This window comes from Microcebus murinus, chromosome 14 (genome assembly GCF_040939455.1).
Source record: "Microcebus murinus isolate Inina chromosome 14, M.murinus_Inina_mat1.0, whole genome shotgun sequence".
Lineage (NCBI taxonomy): Eukaryota > Metazoa > Chordata > Mammalia > Primates > Cheirogaleidae > Microcebus > Microcebus murinus.
This window is the reverse complement of record NC_134117.1, coordinates 31,934,543-31,958,059: the sequence shown is the minus strand read 5'-3', so window position 1 is coordinate 31,958,059 and position 23,517 is coordinate 31,934,543. Positions and strand designations below refer to the sequence as shown.

General features: G+C 35.7%; 1 protein-coding gene across 7 annotated transcripts in view; it reads left to right on the top strand.

The window, feature by feature from the left end:
• The window catches only part of EXOC6 (exocyst complex component 6), a 198,179-nt gene that overhangs the window by 137,636 nt on the left and 37,026 nt on the right, over positions 1–23,517 (top strand). For all 7 annotated transcript variants that reach the window (XM_012766013.2, XM_076009976.1, XM_076009977.1 and 4 more), the window contains 2 exons: positions 1–180; positions 10,976–11,117. In XM_012766013.2, coding sequence (XP_012621467.2) covers positions 1–180; positions 10,976–11,117 — 322 coding nt within the window. The remainder of the gene's footprint in view (positions 181–10,975; positions 11,118–23,517) is intronic.

The window sequence follows — 23,517 nt, the reverse complement described above, 5'->3', positions numbered from 1 at the left end:
GATGCTAGACATGCAGCAGAAGGAGAAATATATACCAAACTTAATCAAAAAATTGATGAATTTGTTCAGCTTGCTGATTATGACTGGACAATGTCTGAACCAGATGGAAGAGCTAGTGGTTATTTAATGGACCTTATTAATTTTTTGAGAAGCATCTTTCAAGTGTTTACTCATTTGCCTGTAAGTATAGGAAATTTCAAGAAACTGTTTTATATGTTTGCTTACTAAAATATATTTTAGAATTTAATTTTAGTTTGAAGTTTACTTGTTTAAACCAACTTTCTAGGTTACTTATTTCCTTTTTCATTATTATAAATCAGCTTATAAAGAATCATGTCTTAGCCAATTGTTTTAAGTTTTAATTTATTTTATTTTTTAACCAAAATAACTACAACTCTCTTCCCTGTAAAACCCAAATAAAACCCTGAAATTGGCACTGTAGACTTAAATAGAAATAAACTCTAATATTAATAGGAGTAGTTTTCATAAAAGTCAATATTATCAACAGCTTTTTGAGTTAGAAAGGGCCAAGAAATTATTGGACATTTTTGAGTCAAGAGATTAAAAGTAAAACAGGAATATTGTTCTATCCTGGTATATAGTCATAGTGCATTGACATTTTGAACAGTCTATTGATGAAACATTAAAAAGATAGAAGAAGGACATTTGGGTATAAAGCTGAAACATTGGATTCTTCAGATGAGGACTTTAGTCTTCAAGGACTGAAGAGATTTCAGTGGGATAAACATTCTCTTATTAGGTATATCCAGAAATAATAGAACTGTTAAAAAAAGAATGGAGTAGTTTTTGCACAAATAAAATAGGAAGAAATTTTGTCAGCCTGTTTATCCCATGATAAGATTTAACTGAACATAAAAATATAAAGTATTTAATCTGGAACCTACACAACTGCATACAACCCTTTCCCTTGTTTGAAATGAAAATAATAATAATAATTTTCCTCACCCTTTACTCTTTGCCCATCAAAAGTTGCTCCAAAGAGCCGATTAGAAAAGTTGAGGGAAGGTGTTGAAGGAAGGAAGGTGTTGAAGGAAGGAAGGAAGGTGTTGAAGGAAGGAAGGAAGGTGTTGAAGGGAGGGAGGGAGGGAGGGAGGGAGGGAGGGAGGAAGGAAGGAAGGAAGGAAGGAAGGAAGGAAGGAAGGAAGGAAGGAAGGAAAAGAATATCTTATAGAAATTTTAATTGTGGATCTTGGCCACCGACTTTTAGAAGCTTACCTAGGGATAATATTGTATTCCTAACTGGTGTCCTTGAATTGAAAAAGGAAACCTACTTTTAAATCAACTAATTTCTAAAGATGTGCTTTTCATATAGTTTGCACTAAATAATTGTTAAATTATTTTGAATTCAACCTTGTCAGTATAAATCTCCATGCTTCCAGCCAAAAGCAATCTTCAAGGATAAACACAAGCACATGCTTGCAGACATACACACATTATGTTTTTATGTTTTAATATCTGCCTCACAGGTTGGTTCAGCGTGATGGGTAGGAATTTTGTGCATAAGTAGGATAAGATTAAGAAAGATTATATGTTAGTAATGCTTGGAGTAAATGTCTCACCTTCTAAGATCCCTTTCTACCTTCCCATCTTCCCAGAGGGAAATCCTGCTTTCTCTTAATACATACTCTGGTGACACTGACAGAAAGAGATTCCTGTTCTAACTAGATCACCAATCTGATCTATTGTGACATTTTGTATGGTTGTAGCTGAGTCTTCATATGCTGTTTTGGATTTTTATGTCATCTAAATGGGTTTTTCTATAAAGGAAGTAAATTTTTATACAGTATAGACCAACAAATTTAATAATAAATATAGGGCATATATTTGAGCATATATAATATATAGGGCATATATATTAATAATAAATATAGGGCATATATAATGACCTATATATTTGTTTAAAAAGAATAAGATTCTAGGCTGGGCATTGTTTTGTTTCAGAAGAGTGAGAGTGGGGCCCCAGTCTCTCCTTGCTTGTAAAGTCTCATTAGAGAAGTCTGGTGTTACTCGAATTGGCTTTCCCTTGTATGTTACTTGCTTCTTTCATCTTACAGCTCTTAGAAGGGGGCCTCTTTAGTTGATATTTCGGTCAGTCTGATGACTGCATGTCGTGACGTCTTCCTGTTTGCATTGAATCTCTCAGGGGTCCTCTGAGCTTCTTGAACTTGTATATAGAGATTTTGAGCAAGGCCTGGGAACTTTTCCTCTATTATATCTTCAAATAGCTTGTCCAACCCTTGAGTGTTGTCTTCTTCCCCTTCTGGTAACCCTATGACCCTCACATTAGGTTTCTTCACATAATCTCACATCTCTTGTAGGCTTGCTCTTTTCTCTTGTTTCTCTGCTCTATCTCTGTGACTGATTTATTTAATTGGAGGGTGTTATCTTCAAGCTCTGAGATTCTTTCTTCTGTTTGATCTACCCTGTTCTTGAGACTTTCCACTGTATTTTGTAGTTCCCTAAATTGATTCTTCATTTCCAGGAGTTCGGTTAAACTTTTCTTCATTGTATCCATTTCTTTAGTGAACATTTGTTCTAGGTCCTGGAGGCTTTTTGTGGTTTCTTTGTGTTGGTTATTGAGTTGTTCTTGGAGGGCGTTGAATTTTCTTATGATCCACATTCGAAATTCCTCTTCTGTCATTTTTGTTGCCTGATTTTGGTTGGTGTCTGTTTCTAGGGGGCTGGTGCTCCTCTTTGGGGGTGTGTTTTCCATTTGGTTCTTTGTATTTCCGGAGTTCCTTTGCTGATTTCTTCCCATGTCGATCAGTTATTGTTTCTTTCCTTTGGGTTTTCATTTGGGTATTCACACGCCTTGTTTAGTTTCTGAGCCAGTAGGTGGTGTCTGTGGGTGAGATTTGACCACTCCCTGTATAGTGAGTCAGTAGGTGCTGTGAAAAGGGTGTGCAGGATGTCCTCCCTGTCAGTAGGTGGCGCTTGCTTGGAGGAACAGACTATGCTGTTGTTTTTGTGTCCTGTTATCAGCTCTTGTTCCTGGAGAGGCACTTTAGTGCCTCATGTGGTCGGTGGGGCCCTGGGACTTCCAGGTGTGTCCTTTTCTCCCGCTCAGTGAGGGCTGGTCTAGGAGAGAGTCTGGGCAGAGCTGGGTTGGGTAAGCCTGCCCTCAGGCACCACCAATGCCCTTAGCAGGGGTCAAAGTTCTGTTCTCTGCTTCCAGGAAAAGCTGTCAGAGAGGGGCTGGAATGGCCCCGCTCAGTCAGAAAGTCTACGTGTGGGGTGGGGCTGTCTGAGACCCATAGTCTAGAGCAGGCCTCGCTTCTTTCCACCCTCCCCAACTCTGCAGCTACTCCTGGGCCTCTGCCAGCAGGCCAGATCTCATGCTACCGGGCCTCCCCTGGCTGTGATGCCAGTGGGGAGGTTCCCTGCGCAGGAACGCCACCTGGGCTGGGCTCATGGCCTCCCTTTGGGAGGAGGGTTGCCCTCTAGGATGCTGATCTGCCCCTGAAGGCACACACACCTCAGTAGGCTGTTCACGTATATCCCTTCTGTGCCCTGGGCAATGCGAGACCTCGGTGCATGGGATCTGGTCTGCAGGTCTGACCTCTGGGCCCCAGAGTTCAAACTATATCCCCACCAGGGAGAGGAGTGCCAGTCCCAATTCACCCACAGGGAGCCCAAGCTGGGTCTATGTCTCTCAGCATCAGGGTCTGTCCCGTTCTCCTGGGATCACCGTGCCTTCAAAACCACAATGAGATATCACATAACTCCAGTGAAAATGGCCTTTATCAAAAAGTCTCCAAACAATAAATGCTGGTGTGGATGCAGAGAGAGAGGAACACTCCTATACTGCTGGTGGGACTGCAAACTAGTTCAACCTCTGTGGAAAGCAATATGGAGATACCTTAAAGCGATACAAGTGAATCTACCATTTGATCCAGCAATCCCATTACTGGGCATCTACCCAAAAGATCCAATGACACTCTACAAAAAAGACACCTGCACTCGAATGTTTATAGCAGCACAATTCATAATTGCAAGGCTGTGGAAACAGCCCAAGTGTCCATCAATCCAAGAATGGATTAATAAAATGTGGTATATGTATACCATGGAGTACTATTCAGCTGTAAGAAACAATGGTGATATAGCACATCTTGTATTTTCCTGGTTAGAGCTGGAACCCATATTACTAAGTGAAGTATCCCAAGAATGGAAAAACAAGCACCACATATACTCACCAGCAAACTGGTATTAACTGAGTAGCACCTAAGTGGACACATAGGTACTACAGTAATAGGGTATTGGGGAGGTGGGAGGGGGTGGGGGGGCGGGTATATACATACATAATGAGTGAGATGTGTACCATCTGGGGGATGGTCATGCTGAAAGCTCAGACTTGGGGGGAGGGGGGCAAAGGGCATCTATTGAAACCTTAAAATTTGTACTCCCATAATATGCTGAAATAAAAAGAAATAACCTCAAAAAAAAAAAAAAAGAAAATACTAATTCACTGCTAAGAAAAGAGAAAATTGTCCTAATAACAACATATTCTTATTTAAGGAGGGCCTAAAAGCATTATTCCCAAACAAAGGTATTAAATTATTACTGTGGTAAGTTTTTAGAGTTGATAGAGTAATTATATTATGGCTTTGTGTATTAATTTTCTTCAAAACCTTGACCTCTCTACCAGGGGTCCTCAAACTATGGCCCATGGGCCACATGCAGCCCGCCAAGGACATTTATCTGGCCCACCGGGTGTTTTTGCTGCTGCTGCCTGTCCTGCTTAGCAGCCGACTGGTCCTGGGCCCCCAGTGCGCATGTGTGGAATGTGCCCTGCACTCTCCAGTGGCCCTCCAATGGTCTGAGGGACAGTGAACTGGCCCCTGTTTAAAAAGTTTGAGGACCCCTGCTAGACTTTTACTGTTCTGCTTGTCCTTGCATTCTCTTTCTGCCTATTAAAGTTAGGGTGCATTTCACAATATTGTGGGACTGCATGACAATAGCAATGATACTTGCAAAAAACTAAAGATTTGGATATTCTAAGGCCATATTCAAAAGATTGTTTAAAAAAGAAAAAAAGACTTTCAAAGTTTCATGAGCTCCATGATTGGAATAAGAAAGTTTTGAGGGAAATTTAAATGGGCCATATATTACAAGTAGTCCTGAAGTTTTCCCAGTTTGGGAAATTTTTTTTCCGTGTTAAGATAATCATGTTCTGTTTATTCTGTGTGTGTGTGTGTGTGTGTGTGTGTGTGTGTGTACCCCAAGAGTAAGTAAGGATTTATGTTACTGTCTCATATCGTTATGATTGGGAATTGATGGAGGGAGAAAAGCCTAAGAGGGGAGAATGGGAATTTATAGTTGACTATGACTATGGGAATTGTGGTTAACTGATGTGGGAACCAATTTTTCCAGAGCTAGAAGTAGTTAGATGGGGACAGAAACAGAGTGTAAGAGGAATATAGAGTGTAAAAGAGGTATTTTGGGGAATGCTGGGAGTGTTAGAATGAGTATATTTTGCTAGACCTATGATTTTTTGGCATAATATCAAAAATCTGTCTTCAAGATAAGTATTAAAGTTATTAAAATTCACTAAAGGAATTCATCTTGATATTTAAACCTTTATAACTCATCCATTCCATATTATTGGAAATCCGACATGGAATGGTCAGTCAGAAAATGAATTAAAACCATCCTTACTAGGTAGAAAAATCATTGTGCATTTGTGAAATCATCTTGGGAAAATTTTTGTATTCTAGGCTAATGTTTTTTCCTGATTTAGTAACATTATTTATATTTGAACATGATATTTCATATGGGTAGAACTTTAGATGAGTGCTTCACATATAAAACAGGAGGAAGAATAATAAACTTTTTGAATTAAAATGTCTGCTTTCAACTAGGCATCTTTTTAAATGTTTCAAGTAAGTATTTTTTATTTCCAATTTTAATGTTTACCTTTGATGAAAGACCTCATTTTTTTCAGTCTTTGTATTTTAAAAGGCTACAAATTGTGGCTTTTTATGAGACTGACTAATTCAACAAAATACTTCCCTTCGTCTTTTGCCTCTGAAAATATTTCACAGTCTCATAATTGAAATTTATTAGCAAACTGAGAGACAGTGAGTTTGTATAAAATAGAAAATATTTTATTGCTTTAATTTAGATAACGTGAAAAAGCCATACAGAATCAGAATTGATGAGGTCATCTATATGTTAGGTTTAATATTCAAATTGACCATGATTTTATTTGTTTTTCTTTTTTTTTCTGACAAGAGTTATGTAACTTTTTAAAATAAAACCTTTTATCAATTTAAAGAATAATGCAATGCACAATATATTTGAGTCTATATATTTCTCTTTCTTAAGTAAAAAGTTATTTATTGTACAAAGTTGACCTTTTGTGGGGATATAAATGAAAGAGAATGGACTCTCCTGGGATCACTAAGGAAGAGTGGACCAGTTCAGAAAGAATGGTTGTGATTTCAAGAGCACATTTTTACATTAAGTGTACTTGAGAGAATGAAAGCAGCATTGAAAAAGGCTTTCAAATAATTGATGTTGAAATCAAACCTTTTTTTATTGGATCTTTGAAATAAGAGAATGGTGAGACAGAAATGAAAACTTCAAATGAAAATTTAAGTGTGCCAAATTAGTTTTTAAATATTCTACATTTCTCCCACTATTATATTAGAGATCTATGAAAACATTACTTTGAAACCAAAATAGTTTTGAACCATAATCTAATAAAGTGTTTTTACCTTGTTATTTTATGGTATTTCAAAGGAAACAGGGTATCTTTAGCCTAATCTATAATAGTAAATTATTTTGGAAATTTGGCTTGACATACAAACAGATGTGTTTTCTTGATTTGTTTTAGACTAAGGGTTGGTGGTTGGCAGTTTATTGTTCCTGTGATTGGCATTAAAAGCTTTATTTCACAGCTTGCAGTAAAGAACTATTGGGTAAAGAGTGGCTGTGTTCCACAAACTAAATTCAAAAAGTGTCAATCAAGGTCTCACATAGGTTACTTAGAGAATGAGTTTTCTTACTGATTTCACCAAATGTCGCCTCATGCTGTCTTTGATTGGCATAGCCTGGCAGGGAGGATGGATGAATCTGTCACCGACTGGTTAATTGTGTTGCTGGTCTCAGTCTGACATCAGGTCTTTGACTCTTAAGTGGCTCAATACAAAACAAATTAGCAGATTGTAGTCATATTTCTCATTCTATATGCTTTGACTTTGTTGAATGCAGTCCATAAATCATATTGACTGACACACAAGTAAATGATGAAAGCTGCTTTTGAGACATGAATGTAGAAAGCAGCACTGTGAAGGTGCCATGGAAGGATGCATATGGTTGACCCTTTGGGAATTTCCTAGGAGCCAAATGTCTCTTTACTACAATTGTTCTTAGAAGAAAAGCTTTTGGGTAATGCAAAAAGGATCTAATATGTCAGCAGATTCTCTTTTACAAGTTCCTTTGAAATATAAGAAGTTTGTCTAAGGGTTTTCTCTCTTTGCAAGTTGTTTTTCAGCAAAATGTTGGAGCAGGGTAAGAAAGTAGTTACCTTTAAAAGTTTAGCAGGTGTTTTTACTTATTTATTAAATTTTGTTAAAGAGAAAGAAAATGTTAGTAATAGTGACAATTTTTCAGATGAGGGCAGAAGAAATTTCTAGGTGCTTGAAATTTATTAAAAGTGCTGTGTTTTCTCAGTCACTGCACTTAATTATTTTGGCTTTGTTTGTTACAATGTTATAAAACGGGACATCTCTAATGAAAAGGGCTAGGTTTTTAAAGATAATTGCAAAAGTCCTTATATTATTTTTATTCTAGAAAATGGTATATTATTAAGAACATCAATAATAATAACATTCAGAAAGGGGTGCTTGGTTGTAACAAAGTATGTCAAATGCTAAGGCATCAGAAATAAATTGTCAAATATATTTTTAGGTATGTAAACTTTTAGGACATTAAAATTTTTCTATCTGAAAATAAATAGATGATGTTTAAGAATATTTATACATTTTATAGTTAGAACATAGACATTTTTAAAGGATTGTATAATCTTATAGAATATGACTTTTTTAAAATTTAAAGAATCTGAATCTTTGATATTATTAAGTTAAATTTGGAGCTATAAAAAGGAATACCTTATTTTATTTGAAGATTTGTAAAATATTTTATAAATCTTTTTAACGTATATCTTTAGAATAATAAGCCTGTATTTAATATACCTAATCAAAAGAAGCTTAATATTAGGATTTTATTGCTACTTGTTATTTAAATAAAGAGCTAAATTCCTGTGTGTGTTTTTATTACCTATGTCCACTGGGTTTGTGAAATAGCCTGTATCTATACTCTTAGCATTGTTTTCAGCTCCAGTGCCATTCCTATAGTCATTTGCAGCATCTGAACCCATGTTAAAATTTTAAAGTTTCCTTAAAACAATACCACTTATATTTGTGCAGTAGGTTTGTTTAGGAAATGATTTTAATACTTATTTTTTGGCAATTTATTAATCTGCTTTTGCAGTTGGTACATTATAGTGGCAATATAAATAGGATGTGGAGCTGATTTGATTGAGAAGCACATTAAACTAGAATGCACTAGTTGTTCCATTAGGTCAAAATGACATTTCCATTAAGTATTCTCAAGCCTATTACATTGTAATTAAATGACATGCCATTGATTTTTTTCCTTTTTCTGCTTCCCCCCACCCCATTCATATTGATATTATTCTGCTTAGGGAATGGAGCTGCATGTCTCCCAGACTAATTCCTCTTAGGTTTGGGGGATCTTGAAGCATGCTGGGTTTTGCATTGTTTGTTACATTCCTTTTTGGCAGTTCATCAGTATCTGTCAAATATATTGTTTGCATCAGCTTTTATCTCTAAAGTTTTTGATTGAGAAATTGACATTCCATTTCAGATATGTAGTTCTTCACTGTGCATAATGTCTAAATGCTAAAGACTCATTCAAAAAGTTTTTGTTTCTAGTCTGACTTTTAATATGTGATTTAAAGAACAAATGTTGCTCTTATGAGCATCTTGAAAATATAATTATGTTCTTTATTACCTTTTAGCAAATAAACCCTATGTAAACATTTTTGTACCAATATATTGTAGCATTTATGTTTGGGAAGTTTTTCTAATGATTTTATAGCTTTATTGGCCTTTGTAATAAGTATAAAAATAAAATTATCTAATATCACTGGGCAAATATTTATTAATGCAAATGAGACAAAACATGGCATATCTTCCAAAAGTCATTATTTCTAACCATATTTATAGATCTTTGAATCCTGTCATAGTCAATGCATCACCAAATTATATAATTGTCATTGAAGGTAAACTTTACCTAAAAGAGTAAGTATTTTATTTTAAACTTCTAGTTGAAATGCAGAGCTTGTTTAAAGAAACAATTTACACTAAAAGTGATGTAGTCCGCTGTGTGTTGTAAAGGCTAAACATTTGAAATTGTCATTTTTAAGAAAACAATTAAGGCTATCAGTGAAAGTTCATGTAGAGTTTTAGGAGCTTATTATAATAGAAACTATTTATAATGATATTGTATATTATAGTAAAAGAAAACCACTAATATTTATGGTTAACTACATATTTCTAAATTACCAGATGATTTTTTTTCCATTTTGTTTTTTTTATTATTATTTCAGCATATTATTGGGGTACAAATGTTTTACGTATATTGCCAATGCCCCCTCTCCCCCCTTGAGTCAGAGCTTCAAGCGACCAGATGATTTTAAAACTTAATTTCTAAACCAAAATGCAGATCTGTAGATGATTTTGAAGTCACATTAGTAGGCAAGTAGGCAAGCCTTTTTTTTCCTTTTATGACGTGTAAAACTATGTTATAGACAAATATTCTGACTAGAAGTAAGGATTTATGAATCAGTATAGTTTGAATTTTAGGTGCAATTTAGATAGTAATAATAAATTATACTGTTAACTTCCTTTATTCTGGCTTAGTTAATTATGTGAGGGAGAGCATAAAGAGCACTATATGGATAAAATATTCTGTCAATAGGACAGACATTTTCTATCATAAATGTCATATTTTAATGTGCTTTAAAAATTTTTAATATTATTTGTTGATGTATACATTTAGATGTTCCATACATCTTTTTCTTTTAATTTATTTTGCATTTGTAGTTATTTATGGGGCACAAGTGCAGTTTTGCTACACTGATGTTTTGCATCGTGATGAAGTCAGAGCTTCAGTGCGTCAATCACTGGAGCAAGGCACATTGTATCCACCAAGTAGCCTCCTATCATTCTTCTCCCTCTCACCCCACCACCCCTCCTAGTCTCCATTGTCCATCATTCTGCATTCTGCCCCCATGTGTACACATTATTTAGCTCCCACTTTTAAGTAAGAACATGCAGTATTAGTCTTTCTGTATCTGAGTTGTTTCACTTAAGATAATGGCCTCCAGTTCTATTTATGTTGAGACAAAAGACAAAGACATTTAGGTTAATTCCATATCTTTGCTATCGTGAATAATGCTGTAATAAACATACAAGTGCAAGTGTCTTTTTTATATATTGATTTCTTTTCCTTTGGGTAGCTACCCAGTAGTGGGATTGCTGGATTGTATGGTAGTTCTATTTTTAGTTCTTTGAAAAATCTCCATACAGTTTTAATGTACATTTTAAAAAGTACTTACAATATTTTAAGAGATCAGAAATGATAAATATTTTTAAACTGGTATTTTACTCTTTGTGCAGTTAAAGCTTTAATCATATTTATATCCTGAGAAAGATGAGTAGACTAAGAATATTAATTTTAATTCCCATTCCCATGATGTAAAGGCATAGCCACTGAGAATACAGAAACAGAAAGACCAATAATCTTTATTGTACCAAGCAAAAATAACAAAAAGAATGCCAGGTGTGTAATTTTTCTGATACCTTATGGTGTATTTCTGTGTTTGTTTATTTGTTTGTTTTCTGGTTTGGTTGTTTGTTTTATACAGGGGAAAGTTGCCCAGACAGCTTGCATGTCAGCCTGCCAGCATCTGTCAACATCCTTAATGCGGATGCTACTGGACAGTGAGCTAAAACAAATAAGCATGGGAGCTGTTCAGCAGTTTAACTTAGATGTCATACAGTGTGAACGTAAGTACCATATTGGTTACATCTCCATGCATTTCTAGGAATCTATGTTTAAATTAGATGAAAAAAAATTGTATATGGTAGGATAGTTTTGAAGGGAGGGAGGAGGCTTGATTCTAGCTAAACTTTCATCAGCCTTAGGAGTAAGGCTAACTTCCTTCCAGGAAGAGAAAAATATCTCAGCTTCACATTTAGGGCCTCTAAAGAGAAGCACTGAAGTGGCAATCCAGATTGGGATAATTAAAAAGATGATGCATTTTCCCCATTATCCCTTCATTTGGTCATTCTTACCAGGACTCTCCTAATATTTGTCATAAATGAATGAAATGATTCTAAGTTTGTAACTTTTACTTTCCCTGTAAATAATTGTTTAGATACTTGCTTGAAAAATAATCTTAGGACCCTGTATTCCAAAGAACCTTCTGAAATTTTGTTTCTCTTTCCCAAAGATTTCTCAGGCCTTTTACCATTGCCATTGTTTCTCATTTTGTTTAGGTAACAAGGTTAGCAGATTCCATAATCTAATATTGACATTAGTCAGTTAGCTTCAAAACTAATTGGATATGTTATTTGGTTATTGGCCTTGTTAGATATGCTTCTGAATATGGGTTTTATTACCCTTAAAACTATTGCTCTTTAAATTTAGGACATGAGTATACATGAGCAATTTTTGAGCAGTGCTTTCAAATGAATGACACACTGATTAAACCATGAAAATCCCTGGTTGACAATTCAGTCAGGCACCACCATTGATAAATTGAAAATCAGTGGGGCACAAGAAGGATTATAAAATATTTGTCTGCAGAAAAATTTGCAATAACATATTCTTTGTGAAAGACATTAAAAAATGTCAGCAGCATGCCACTGAAGCAAGAGTAATACTTTTTTTTTCAACAAATATCAAATATTTGTGTGCCCACTGCATATAAGGCATTCTGCTAGGAAAAACATAATATTAAAGAAAATAATTATGTAAACCTTTGAACAAGGTCAGTTGTCTATTATGTACACAATAAAACCCGAAGTTTTTAAAAGCCTACCCATTTATTTTAAAAAAAGAGAAATGTTTATTTAGAAAGCAAAAGAAAAATCATTTTTTCCTAGGGAAGAGAAAGATTAATTTTCTGTTCCTTGAAAGTATTTATAATTTTCTCTAATCAGAAAACCCTTATTGCATTTCTTCTCAAAGCTATGATGTACAAAATATTTATTTCATATTTATAAAAATATTTACCCCCAAAAATCCTGTTTTTACAAGTTTTTAAGCTCAAAGTAATTGTTACTACCATTCTACAAATAGTTTGAATCTGATTTGTTGAGGTTCTTTAAAAGTTGTCTTGTGATAGCATTCCAGTATGGCATTTCTCATACCAATATCTTACATAAATATTGTTTGAGGTATTTTGTATTATAATAGTCCCCTATTATCTGCAGTTTCATTTTCCATGGTTTCAGCAACCTGTAGTATAGTACAATAAGATATTTGTGTGTGTGTGTGTGTGTGAGAGAGACCACATTCACATAACTTTTATTACAGTATATTGTTATAATTGTTCTATTTTATTATTGTTGTTGTCAATCTCTTACTGTGCCTAATTTTTTTTTTGAGACAGAGTCTTGCTCTGTCATTCTGGGTAGAGTGCAGTGGCATCATTGTAGATCACAACAACCTTAAATTCCTGGGCTCAAGTGATCCTCCTGCCTTAGCCTCCTGAGTAGCTGGGACCACAGGCAACCACCGCCACACCCGGCTAATTTTTTTTTCTGCTTTTAGTAGAAATGGGGTTTTGCTCTTGCTCAGGCTGGTTTTGAACTCCAAAGCTCAAGCAATCTTCCTGCCTTGGCCTCCCAGAGTGCTGGGATTATAGGTGTGAGGCACCGTGACCACTCTTTGCCTAATTTATAAGTAAAACTTTATCATAAGTTAGGAATATATAGGAAAAAACATAGTTTATATAATGTTCAATACTGTCCACAGTTTAAGGGATCCACTGAGGTCTTGGAACATCCTCCTTCATATAAGGGGGGACTATTGTATAACATCCTTAGTTTGGCCTCAAATTGTTGTCATTTGGTTGTATCTTCTAAATTAGATTTATTCCTCAAAGATGGAAATTACTATTTGATTTGGCTATTTCAGGTGTCTAAATCTTGTCTGTATTCTCTTACCTCCTAAATCTTGTCTGTATTCTCTTACCTCCGCATAAAGGGCTAGCATAATGATACTTAGAAAAAAGCATATACACCCCAAAATATCTGCCCCACTATCCCTCCATAGGACAGTTTTCACTTTTAGTTGCTCCTTTGGGCAGAATTATAGAAGGCTCTTTTTGTTGTTGTTTTTTTTTTGAGACAGAGTCTCACTTTGTTGCCCAGGCTAGAGTGAGTGCCGTGGCGTCAGCTTAGCTCACAGCAACCTCAATCTCCTGGGCTCAAGCAATCCTGCTGCCTCAGCCTCCCGAGTAGCTGGGACTACAGGCATGCGCCACCATGCCTGGCTAATTTTTTGTATATATATTAGTTGGCCAATTAATTTCTTTCTATTTATAGTAGAGACAGGGTCTCGCTCTTGCTCAGGCTGGTTTCGAACTCCTGACCTTGAGCAATCTGCCTGCCTTGACCTCCCAGAGTGCTAGGATTACAGGCGTGAGGCACCGCGCCCGGCCTGGAAGGCTCTTTTTAAAAGCTGATATTTTCTTATAGAACCAATCTCCAAAAGACCAAGAATGGTCTTGAGTATGAGGTTATAACTCAGTGAAGGAATTCAGGGGGTAAGTGCAAGAGGGAGTTGAACTGTAGCCTGTTGGGAGCTAAAGTTCTGGCACTATAGGTATGGAATGGAGGACACCAGAATTCAAAGACAAACCATAGAAGATGACTCAGCTTCCTTTAAGATTTTGCCTATGGTTGGCTCTTCTCCGTAATACTTACGTATTACCTTAATCATTACTTCTTAATATGCAGTATCATACATTCAGTACTCACTGAACAAAATAAATTGATGATATTTTTCATGTTTATTACACTACCTCTGGTATTAAATGTTCTTTTCTGAAAGGCATCTTTTTTACTTTAAGTAGTGTAGTATAGACAATAAAGAAGTCTTTTATAGTCTTCCTGGTGCAAAAGAACTATCTACCTATCAACTCATGACTTTCAGTGATTGATACATAAATCATTTAAAAATAAAACTTAGCTTTCTCTAATGAATATGTTAAGAGAATTTTGAAGATAAATTTTCACCCTATTTAAAGTAATTTTTGTTTGTTTTTTAAATCTGGAAGAAAGTAGTTTTTTTTTTTTGTTTTTGTTTTTTTTTTTTTTTGAGACAGAGTCTCGCTTTGTTGCCTAGGCTAGAGTGAGTGCCGTGGCGTCAGCCTAGCTCACAGCAACCTCAAACTCCTGGGCTCAAGCGATCCTTCTGTCTCAGCCTCCCAAGTAGCTGGGACTTACAGGCATGAGCCACCATGCCCGGCTAATTTTTTCTATATATATTAGTTGGCCAATTAGTTTCTTTCTATTTATAGTAGAGACGGGGTCTCGCTCTTGCTCAGGCTGGTTTCGAACTCCCGACCTCGAGCAATCTGCCCGCCTGGGCCTCCCAGAGAGCCAGGATTACAGGCGTGAGCCACCGCGCCCGGCCAAGAAAGTAGTTTTTTAAAATACAGAATTTATTTTCAGTATTAATGTCGTAATGTCATATACTTTCTACATATTCAGACAGGGAAAGGAGAAGAAAAGGAGATAGGAAGAAGAATTTGGCTAGGTAGAAGGAAGGCTAGAATACATGGTAAATTTGTGAAGAAAAGGGATCCAGATACCATGGGAACTGATTGGGACATGAAGGAGAAAATAAGTAGATAGTTCAGATGAAGAATCCTAGAAGCCGAAAGATCATTGCATTTCTCCACCCACCTGGTAATAACACACATGTGCTCACACAGCCCTCTGCCTTAAAATCCTCTTTAAAATAACCCTGCCAAGTAGTGGTCCAGCCATTCCTTGAACATTCAATTTGGGAGATTAACTACTCTTCAGAAAATGCATTTTCATGCAGTACATCACTCTATCAATCTGTTACATTGAGCTGAAACCACTTTCTCTCCAAATTTTTCTTAATGGACCTACTTCTGTCTTAAGGCTAGAGTCACCACTAGTCTATATTGTGTCTTTGTGCAAATTAGAAAAGGTGTTCACACTAAAAGGAAAAAGTCCTCCAGAGCTGTCCCCTTTGTATGAATTATAGAAAGCTTACCCTTTTTCCAGAGCCCCTACCAAGGCACATAGTTTGTCAAGTGAAATATAAGCTGCATTTCAGCTCTCCCCTCCCCCTTCTCTTAGCTGGGCACTCATGTATAGGAAGCAGCCTGACAACTATATCCGAGCTACACAGAAAAAACCAAATCCTCATTCACAAGCCAATTATATGAAAACTGCTATTCCATTCCTCTGAATCTTCTAAAGGCCAGATATCAACTGTCCCTCTTATTGTTCTCACATGATATGGTTTTAGATTCAAAGATCTTTGAACAAACTGGTTTGATTATCTTCTGTTTAATGTCTGATACCCAAAATTAAATATAGAGATACCCAGGTGTAGGGAACCAGAATAATGTGTAGCTGGGCTGCCAAATACATTGTTCCATATTCTATGCTTTATTAGTAAAGCCTAAAATGTTATTACCTTTTTTGGCAGCCAGCGTATACTCCCCAATCATGGAAGCTACAAAGTTCTAAAGTCTCTGTATCTTTCCTTTGCCCAGCCTGGGAAATATATTTTAAAAACAAATAAGATTACACCAGCCTGGGCGAGGTGGCTCACACTTGTAATCCTAGCACTTTGGGAGGCTGAGGCGGGAGAATCACTTGAGGCCAGGAGTTTGAGACCAGCCTGGGCAACATAGCAAGACCCCAGTCTCTACAAAAAATTCTAAAAAGTAAGCTGGGTGTGGTGGCATATGCCCGTAGTCCCACCTACTTGGGAGGCTGAGATGGGAGGATTGCTTGAACCCAGGAGTTCGACGTTACAGTGAGCTATGACTTTGCCACTGCACCCCAGCCTGGGCAACAGAGACATGTCTCTACAAAACAAAAAATTTAATCTATAGATTTGTAATCATTCTTTCTACATGTTTAATGAGGTCATTAGCAGAATGTTGAACAAGACATCATCAAAACGTGGTCCCCAGATGAGTAGCCATAGCATCACCTGGGAACTTGTTACAAATGCAAATTCCTGGGCTCCACCTGCTGAATTGGGAACTCTGGGGGTGGAGCTCAGCAATTTGTTTGAATAGTCCCTCCAGGTGGTTCTATTGCATAATAAAGTTTGAGAACCCGCTGCATTGCTTGGACCTCTCTTTCATATCAACTGAGATCCAACATTATTCAGAATCTTATGGGTGTCTTAACATTTCTTAGCCAGTTACTAATCCCCTACTTGAATCTAACTCATGGCTTGGCATTTTGCTCAAAGTTATGAACAACTCCATCAGATGCCTTGCTAGCATATAGAGTTAATAACGACCAATGAATTGTCTTTATCTACCAGTCTAATTACCTTTTCAAAGAAGAAAATGACACTACTTTGATCTTTTTTAAACCTGTATTGACTCATGGTAATCACTTTCTCTTCAAGTCTCTCAGAAACCATTTTTTAATAGTCTGTGATTGGTTCTTTTATGTTACTTAATAGTAACATAAAATGCTACTAGTTGTGGTATGCTGGCAAGAGAAGTCAGGTAGCAGGGATCAGGAGCTCAGACTGGAAACTATGAACCGCCAAACATTCTGGGCAACTCAAGAAAGCACTTGAGTCATAGAATTTAAACAATAGGAGGTGAATGTCTAATAAGATTGAAGTATAATCACCAAGAATGGCCTTTATTCTGAGTTAGATTTTCCTTTAATTTGGTGTATTCAGAAAGCGATATGTTTATTTTTCCATCCTTGTTGCTTTGTGAAAACCATTACACATATATTTCCTAGGCTTCAAAATGTCAATGCTCAGGAAGAAACAAATAGCACATCTAGATGTGGTAGGGAGGTGGAAAGTTGGAGATAATTCAGTTGGTGACAAATCATTATATACCATTATTCAGCCATGTGCTTTTAGTTTTTATTTGTTTTATTTTTCTGATGATGAATAATAATTAAGGCTGGGTATAGTGGCTCATGCCTGTAATCCTAGCACGTTGGGAGGCCGAGGTAGGAGGATCACTTGAGGCCAGGAGTTTGAGACCAATCTGGCCAATAGTGAAACCCTCTCTCCACAAAAAATTAAAAAATTAGCTGAATGTGGTGGTTTGTGCCTGTTGTCCTTGCTACTTGGGGGGCTGAGGCAGGAGGGTCCCTTGAGCCCAGGAGTTCAAGGATGCAGCAAGCTATCATTGTGCCACTGCACTGTAGCCTGGGCAAGACCCTGTCTCAAAAAAAATTAAATAATAAAAAAAAAAAGAATTAACACTAATCCACCTACATGCTTACTTATTTTTTTAAGTAGTGTGTTGGTGTTCTTTTCCCTAGTATTACTTGTGACCAGTGACATGCATACACCTGTGAGGTAAACTAGCTTGAACTAAAATTTTAGACTGTAATTATGAAACAGATTGTTTTCTATGTTAGAATTAACATAGAAATCAGACTTAACTGATTTATAGGAAGATTCATTTATTTAAATGATTAATGAGAACCTATTATATATTTTATACTGAGAAATCAAAGATGAATCAGGCTTCAGAGATTTCATAGTCTGGCTGGGAAGGAGACAGGTAAAATAACTATAATAGAACATAATGAATTCTTTATAGAACATATATTGTATGTAATGGGGGAGCAATTAATTCTGCATGCCATAAGATTGAGAAAATTGACTACTACGAGAGAAGTGAAATTTGGCTGAGTCTTAAAAGATGAGTAAGATTTCATTGAAAGCAGGAAAGGGCATTCTGAGCAGAGAGAATGGCATAGGCAAAAGCACTGTGATGAGAGAATATTTAGGAAATCTTCAGTCTTATGTGGCTAGACTGCAAGGTGCATGTTTAAAATATTAGAAGATATGACTGAGAAGAGTTAGACTTCTGAATGCTTAGACTTTATTTTATAAGCAGTGGCAATTCATTGAAGCTTTTTAATCAGGACGACCATGACATGATGAAATTTATATTATAGAAAGTTAACTGTAGTGTCATGAAAATTTGTACTGGAATGAAGGAGAGATTGAAAGCAGGAAAACCTATTAAAAGACTATTGCACTTTTTCATGTGAAAGATAAAAAGAGCTTACCCTTGGGCAGTGGGAATGAAGAGAAGAGCATGGGTTGCAGACATTTTGGAGGAAGAAATACAGAAAAGACTGAATGAGTAAAGGTTTGGTATGGTTAACCATACAATTTGGTATGGTTAAGATGGTCAGAATCAGAGAATCACACAATAGCACCTAGAAAATGCATCCTATAGTTGGGGGGTGATGTGTGAAGAGGGAAGAAGGGGAAGGGGGGAAAGAGAAGTTAAGAGATCTAACCATCCAGGATAGATAGTTCAATTAAATTCAACATAGAAGATTTGAAATTGCAGGTTCCCTACAAAGTGTTATGCTCCTAGTAAAAAGTCTATAAGTGTTTATTTGTTGAGTAAATGAGCAAATTAACAAATCAGGAAGTCTCTATAATCTACATTTGTCTCTTCTAGATTTCTACCTTTGTTGTCAAAAAGTTAAGGCCAACTGATACCGCTATACTTCAGCTTAAGACCACCTAACTCCTTGATATAAATATAGCTGATCATTATTCGCTTCATAAAAATTCTTCACATAATTTGATGGCTATGTTTAAATGACCCTTTAACTTTTTCTGTTCTGAGCTAAACAATCATGATTTCTTTAATGTTTCCCTGTGGGATTATTTTCACTCCCCTTTTTGTCATTTTTCTTTTAATCTTTTTCTGTTTTTCTACTTTTTAAACATATACTGGGTCAGACTTGATAAAATGTCTTAAGTTCAGGAATATAGAATCATATGAACTTATATAGAACTTTTCCTTTTTTAAGTGCTTTCAGATCAATCTTAACTTGGTCTGAGCACATGTCAAAAAATTGAGGCCTTGATTTCAGTCCTGGCTGTGCCTCTAACTTGGGCACATTGACTTGAACATACCATTCCACTATCAAGAGACCTCAGTTTTTTCCATAAGATATGGAATTTAGGGTTGATAATTTTCAAGATACAATCTAGTTCTAAGATTCAGAGAAAATAAAATGTTAAGATGATGAAAAATGTAGGGGTTTGGAGTCATAATTAACGCCTTCATATTTATTATGTGTGTATTATTTAGGGAATACAGTGGTAAACAAAACAGAAAAGGTCCTTACCCTCTTGGGCTTTAAAGCCAGTGGGGAAACAGTCATTAAATAACTTTGCTATTGAATATGTTTATAAATTATCAAATTCTATAAAATATATGGTACTTTGAGGAAATATAAGAAGCAGACTTACTTTAGATACAGAGTTATATAGATTCAGAATACTAGGTAGGCTCTACACATGAATGTAGAGGATACTTTTGGTTAACTAGTGTGACCACATGTTTAGAGAGAGTCAGGAGGATATCTAGGAATGCACACTTGAGAATTGCAAATATAGCTCCCTCTGAAAGCTGCATTGAACCTTTGATCCTATTACAGATTTGGTGTGAGTTCAAGGTAAACTTCTTCTTAATTGAAGGAGCATTTGTCAACCTTGGTATAAGAATGATGTTCTAAATCTGTATATGTACTTTGTTTTATATTTATTAAATACTTATTATATATTAGGCCCCAATACAGATACCTAACAGATGTAACTGTATAGAAGAAAAAATCACTATGTCCTCTTAAAGTCTTTCAAAGGTGTCAGAAATCTTTCATATTACTAACAAAATACAGAATATTTCCAAAGCACCAGGCAATCAGAAAGATGCTGTTCCATATTTGAAGTATCCAGAATAAGTCTGAAATGTACTTTTTCATGCATTCTACACAAATACTAGGTTAGCAGCTTCTAAGAGTTTAACATCTTAAATCCATAGGTATTAGAAAAGGCATTAGAAAAGCTCCAGATTAAAGAATGCTGCCATCTGTGTCATTGATGAGTTATTGAGGAATAGGTAAGTCTCTAGGTGTGAAAGCCTCAGCCTTTCTTCATTTTGGATAGAGGCTTAACCCAACTCATAAATAAATAAGAAAGAAAGAAAGAGGGAGAGGGAGGGGAGAGGGGAGGAGAGAAGAAAAGAAAGAAAGGAAAGAAAAAAGAAAGAAAGAAGGAAGGAAGAAAGCAAAGAAAGCAGGCAAGAAGGAAACCTACTTACAGATTTTTTTGTGGCCATGGCCTCAAAACTTCTAATTCTAGCCTTGAATGAAAAAGGTCTATGCCCCAAAATAAAGGAATTAAGGGAAAATCATGTGGATGGCATGAGAAGAACATTTCAGTATATTTTTTTAAGTAAGCTGAAAGCTGTTATACTGTTCTGATATCTGAATTTGTTCCTGATTTAATGGCATCTGAGCTATCTGATTGAGGATACTTTGCCCATGTTAAATTCCAAGAAAGGGAGAAGGACTAGATACTACTTTATAGAAAAATGGGGTGATGACCATAGAGGAGCAGTTGGTCCTAGAGGCTTGCATCCCACTTCTGCTAACCACATGCAATAGAAAATAAGTCTAAATGCCAAGGATCCTAACTCTAACACTCCTAATTCCCAGGTATAAGTTCTTCTTTACCACCAGAAAAACCACTAGATGGTGCTCTTAGTCATCCCTTCTAATAACACATCTGGTCCATACAGGATACATTCTTTACCTAGCCAAAATTTGAGTTCTAACTAGCTACTTTAAATCTTCAGATCTAGATAGAAATGGCATTATAAGAAATGTGTTCAGTAGGCAGACTATTGGTATTCATTTTCAGTCATTTATTTAGTTACAGAATTATTCCATTTTATATGCACCTGCCTTATCATCTGCAAGCAAGGTCTTGAGACTTTAGCCTAGTCTCCTCACCCTCCCTTTTAATTTTTAGTCACGCTTTCAGTCTATTCACTCTTATGACTCCATGGATACTCTTTCTTACCCTTCAGCTTTGCCTATGGCAATTCCACCTATCCTATGTAGATGTTTTCTATATTGACATTATAAGCAATCCACATTCTTCTTTACCTTATATAAAAATAATGGTCTACGTAGGACAAGATTTTTCAAGGACTTTATTCCCTCTGAGTTTAATTTTCAGGGTAGATTTTATGTTTTCCTATGTCAAGATAAATACTTATGGCCTGACATCTTGGCAATCTTCCTTCCTGCTTATACCAAACCCTGTGCGTCTTGTATAGATCCTGAGGGCAGGAAGGAAATGTTTTCCTACTTTAAAAAAAATTTTTTTATATATACAAATAACTCATGTTTTTGCCTGCGGATATTCCTCATTCTCTTAAAACTTCATAGATTGCCAGTTTAGAAGATGCATTTTTATGATCACAACTTACACAGCATGCATTACTTTTGTTCTCAATATCATCTAAATTGATTCAGACTGGTCTTCTTCCCAGTTAGGCTGATATAGCAAAGTATTACCCTGTTGTTATAATAGACCTTTCCAATAAGATCAGACACCTCCTTCTTTAATCTTTTTTTAGAGTATTTTAAAACTTGGAATCATTTATTATTATTAAGTTCTATATTATAGCAGAAAATAAGAAATGATTCTCATGAAGTCATTTTATTTTTAGAAAGGAAATAGTCGAATTGGAGGCATTAAGAAAAAGCACAAAGATTTACAATAGCTTTCTTTTAAAAAAACTTTATAAAGCCTGGAAATTACTTTAAAATATCTTATTGAAAGAGTAGGATCAATATGTGTTTTTTAAAAAATACCCATAAAGGCATGGCTAAATGATAAAGATAGTATAATAGGGAAGTAGGCACTTTTTTTTAAATTAAAAGATATCCAAAGGCAAGAGAATAAGGAAACCCTAAAATATGAGAAATCATATACAAAATGAGAATCTGGATGAGCCAAGAAGGACTTTGAAGACAGTTTACATCAAAAGATTACAAAAATTCACCAATGCTTTAAGAATTTCAAAGGTTGAAATCTACTTCAAGAATTATTGGGACCACTAGATAATATTAGTAGAAATGAATTATTTGTATTTCTATTTATTTATTTAACATATGTTTATTGAATATTTCCTATTCAGTAGGCATTGGGGTATATAAAGGTAAAATAAATCTCTACTTCCCAGGAGGTTCTTGTTTAGTGGAAGAATGTACATCATTTTTGTTGAAGGAAGCATTAGAAATATTCTCACCTACTCGTAATTATTTTGATATAAATGCATTAAGAGTGCACAGAATGATCTAGATTTGCACTGTTCAGTAGCCACATATGGCTATTAAATTTAAATTAAAGTAATAAAACTAAAAATTCTGTTTATCATAGATATAAAACATTTTCATTATTGCAGAAAGTTCTATGGGACATCATTTTAGATCTAATCAATAAGCTAGATAATATATCAATTACCCTTAGAATTTATTTATCATTTATTCATTTTTTTCTTCATTCACTTAAGAAACTTTCACTGAATACTCAATTACATGTCTATTCAGGCATTGTGCTAGGTAATAAGGATGTAGAAATGAACAGTACAGTTTCTACCTTTAGGGAGTTCATGGTCTGGTGGGAAGTCCCAGACAGGTAAGCAATTATAAAACAGTAAATGAGTGCCATAGTCAGGCTATGCACAGGAAGTTGAAATGAGAGCACAGAGGTGGGACCTAATCCAGTCTGCAGGGATAAAGTCTTCCCAGGGTAGATAATGATTGAATTGAAGGGTAAGTAAGAGTTATCCGGATGGAAAAGAAGAAGAGGAAAGATGCTTCAGGCAGAAGGATCAAAGGTGCCATGGAAAGAGACTAGTATATGCAAGGTAGTACAGGTAGTTTGGTGTGGAAAGAGTTTAAGGTGCCCCTAGGGAAGTGGTAAAACATGAGACTAGAGAGGTAGGCAAAGGCCAGATTACAGAGGACCTTAGTCTTGTTTTATTGTAAGGTGATGAGAAACCGTTGAAGGATGTTAAACGGTGAAGTGGCACAAATCACATTTACATCTTACATAAATCATACTGGGAGAAGTGGGTGGAAGATTGCACACAAGAAGCAGGAAGATCAGATAGGAATGTGTTTTAGTAATCCAAGCAAGAAATGACAATAGTTTGAACTAAGGTAGGGACAGATGCAGACTCAAGATGTTTTGTAAATTGTAAATACTTAAAAGTGTGACTAGATTTGTTCACTAAATCTTGGTTTTCTGGAAAGAGGGGACCTGAGAATGATGAGTTTAGTTAACTGTCTAGTGACTATAACTACT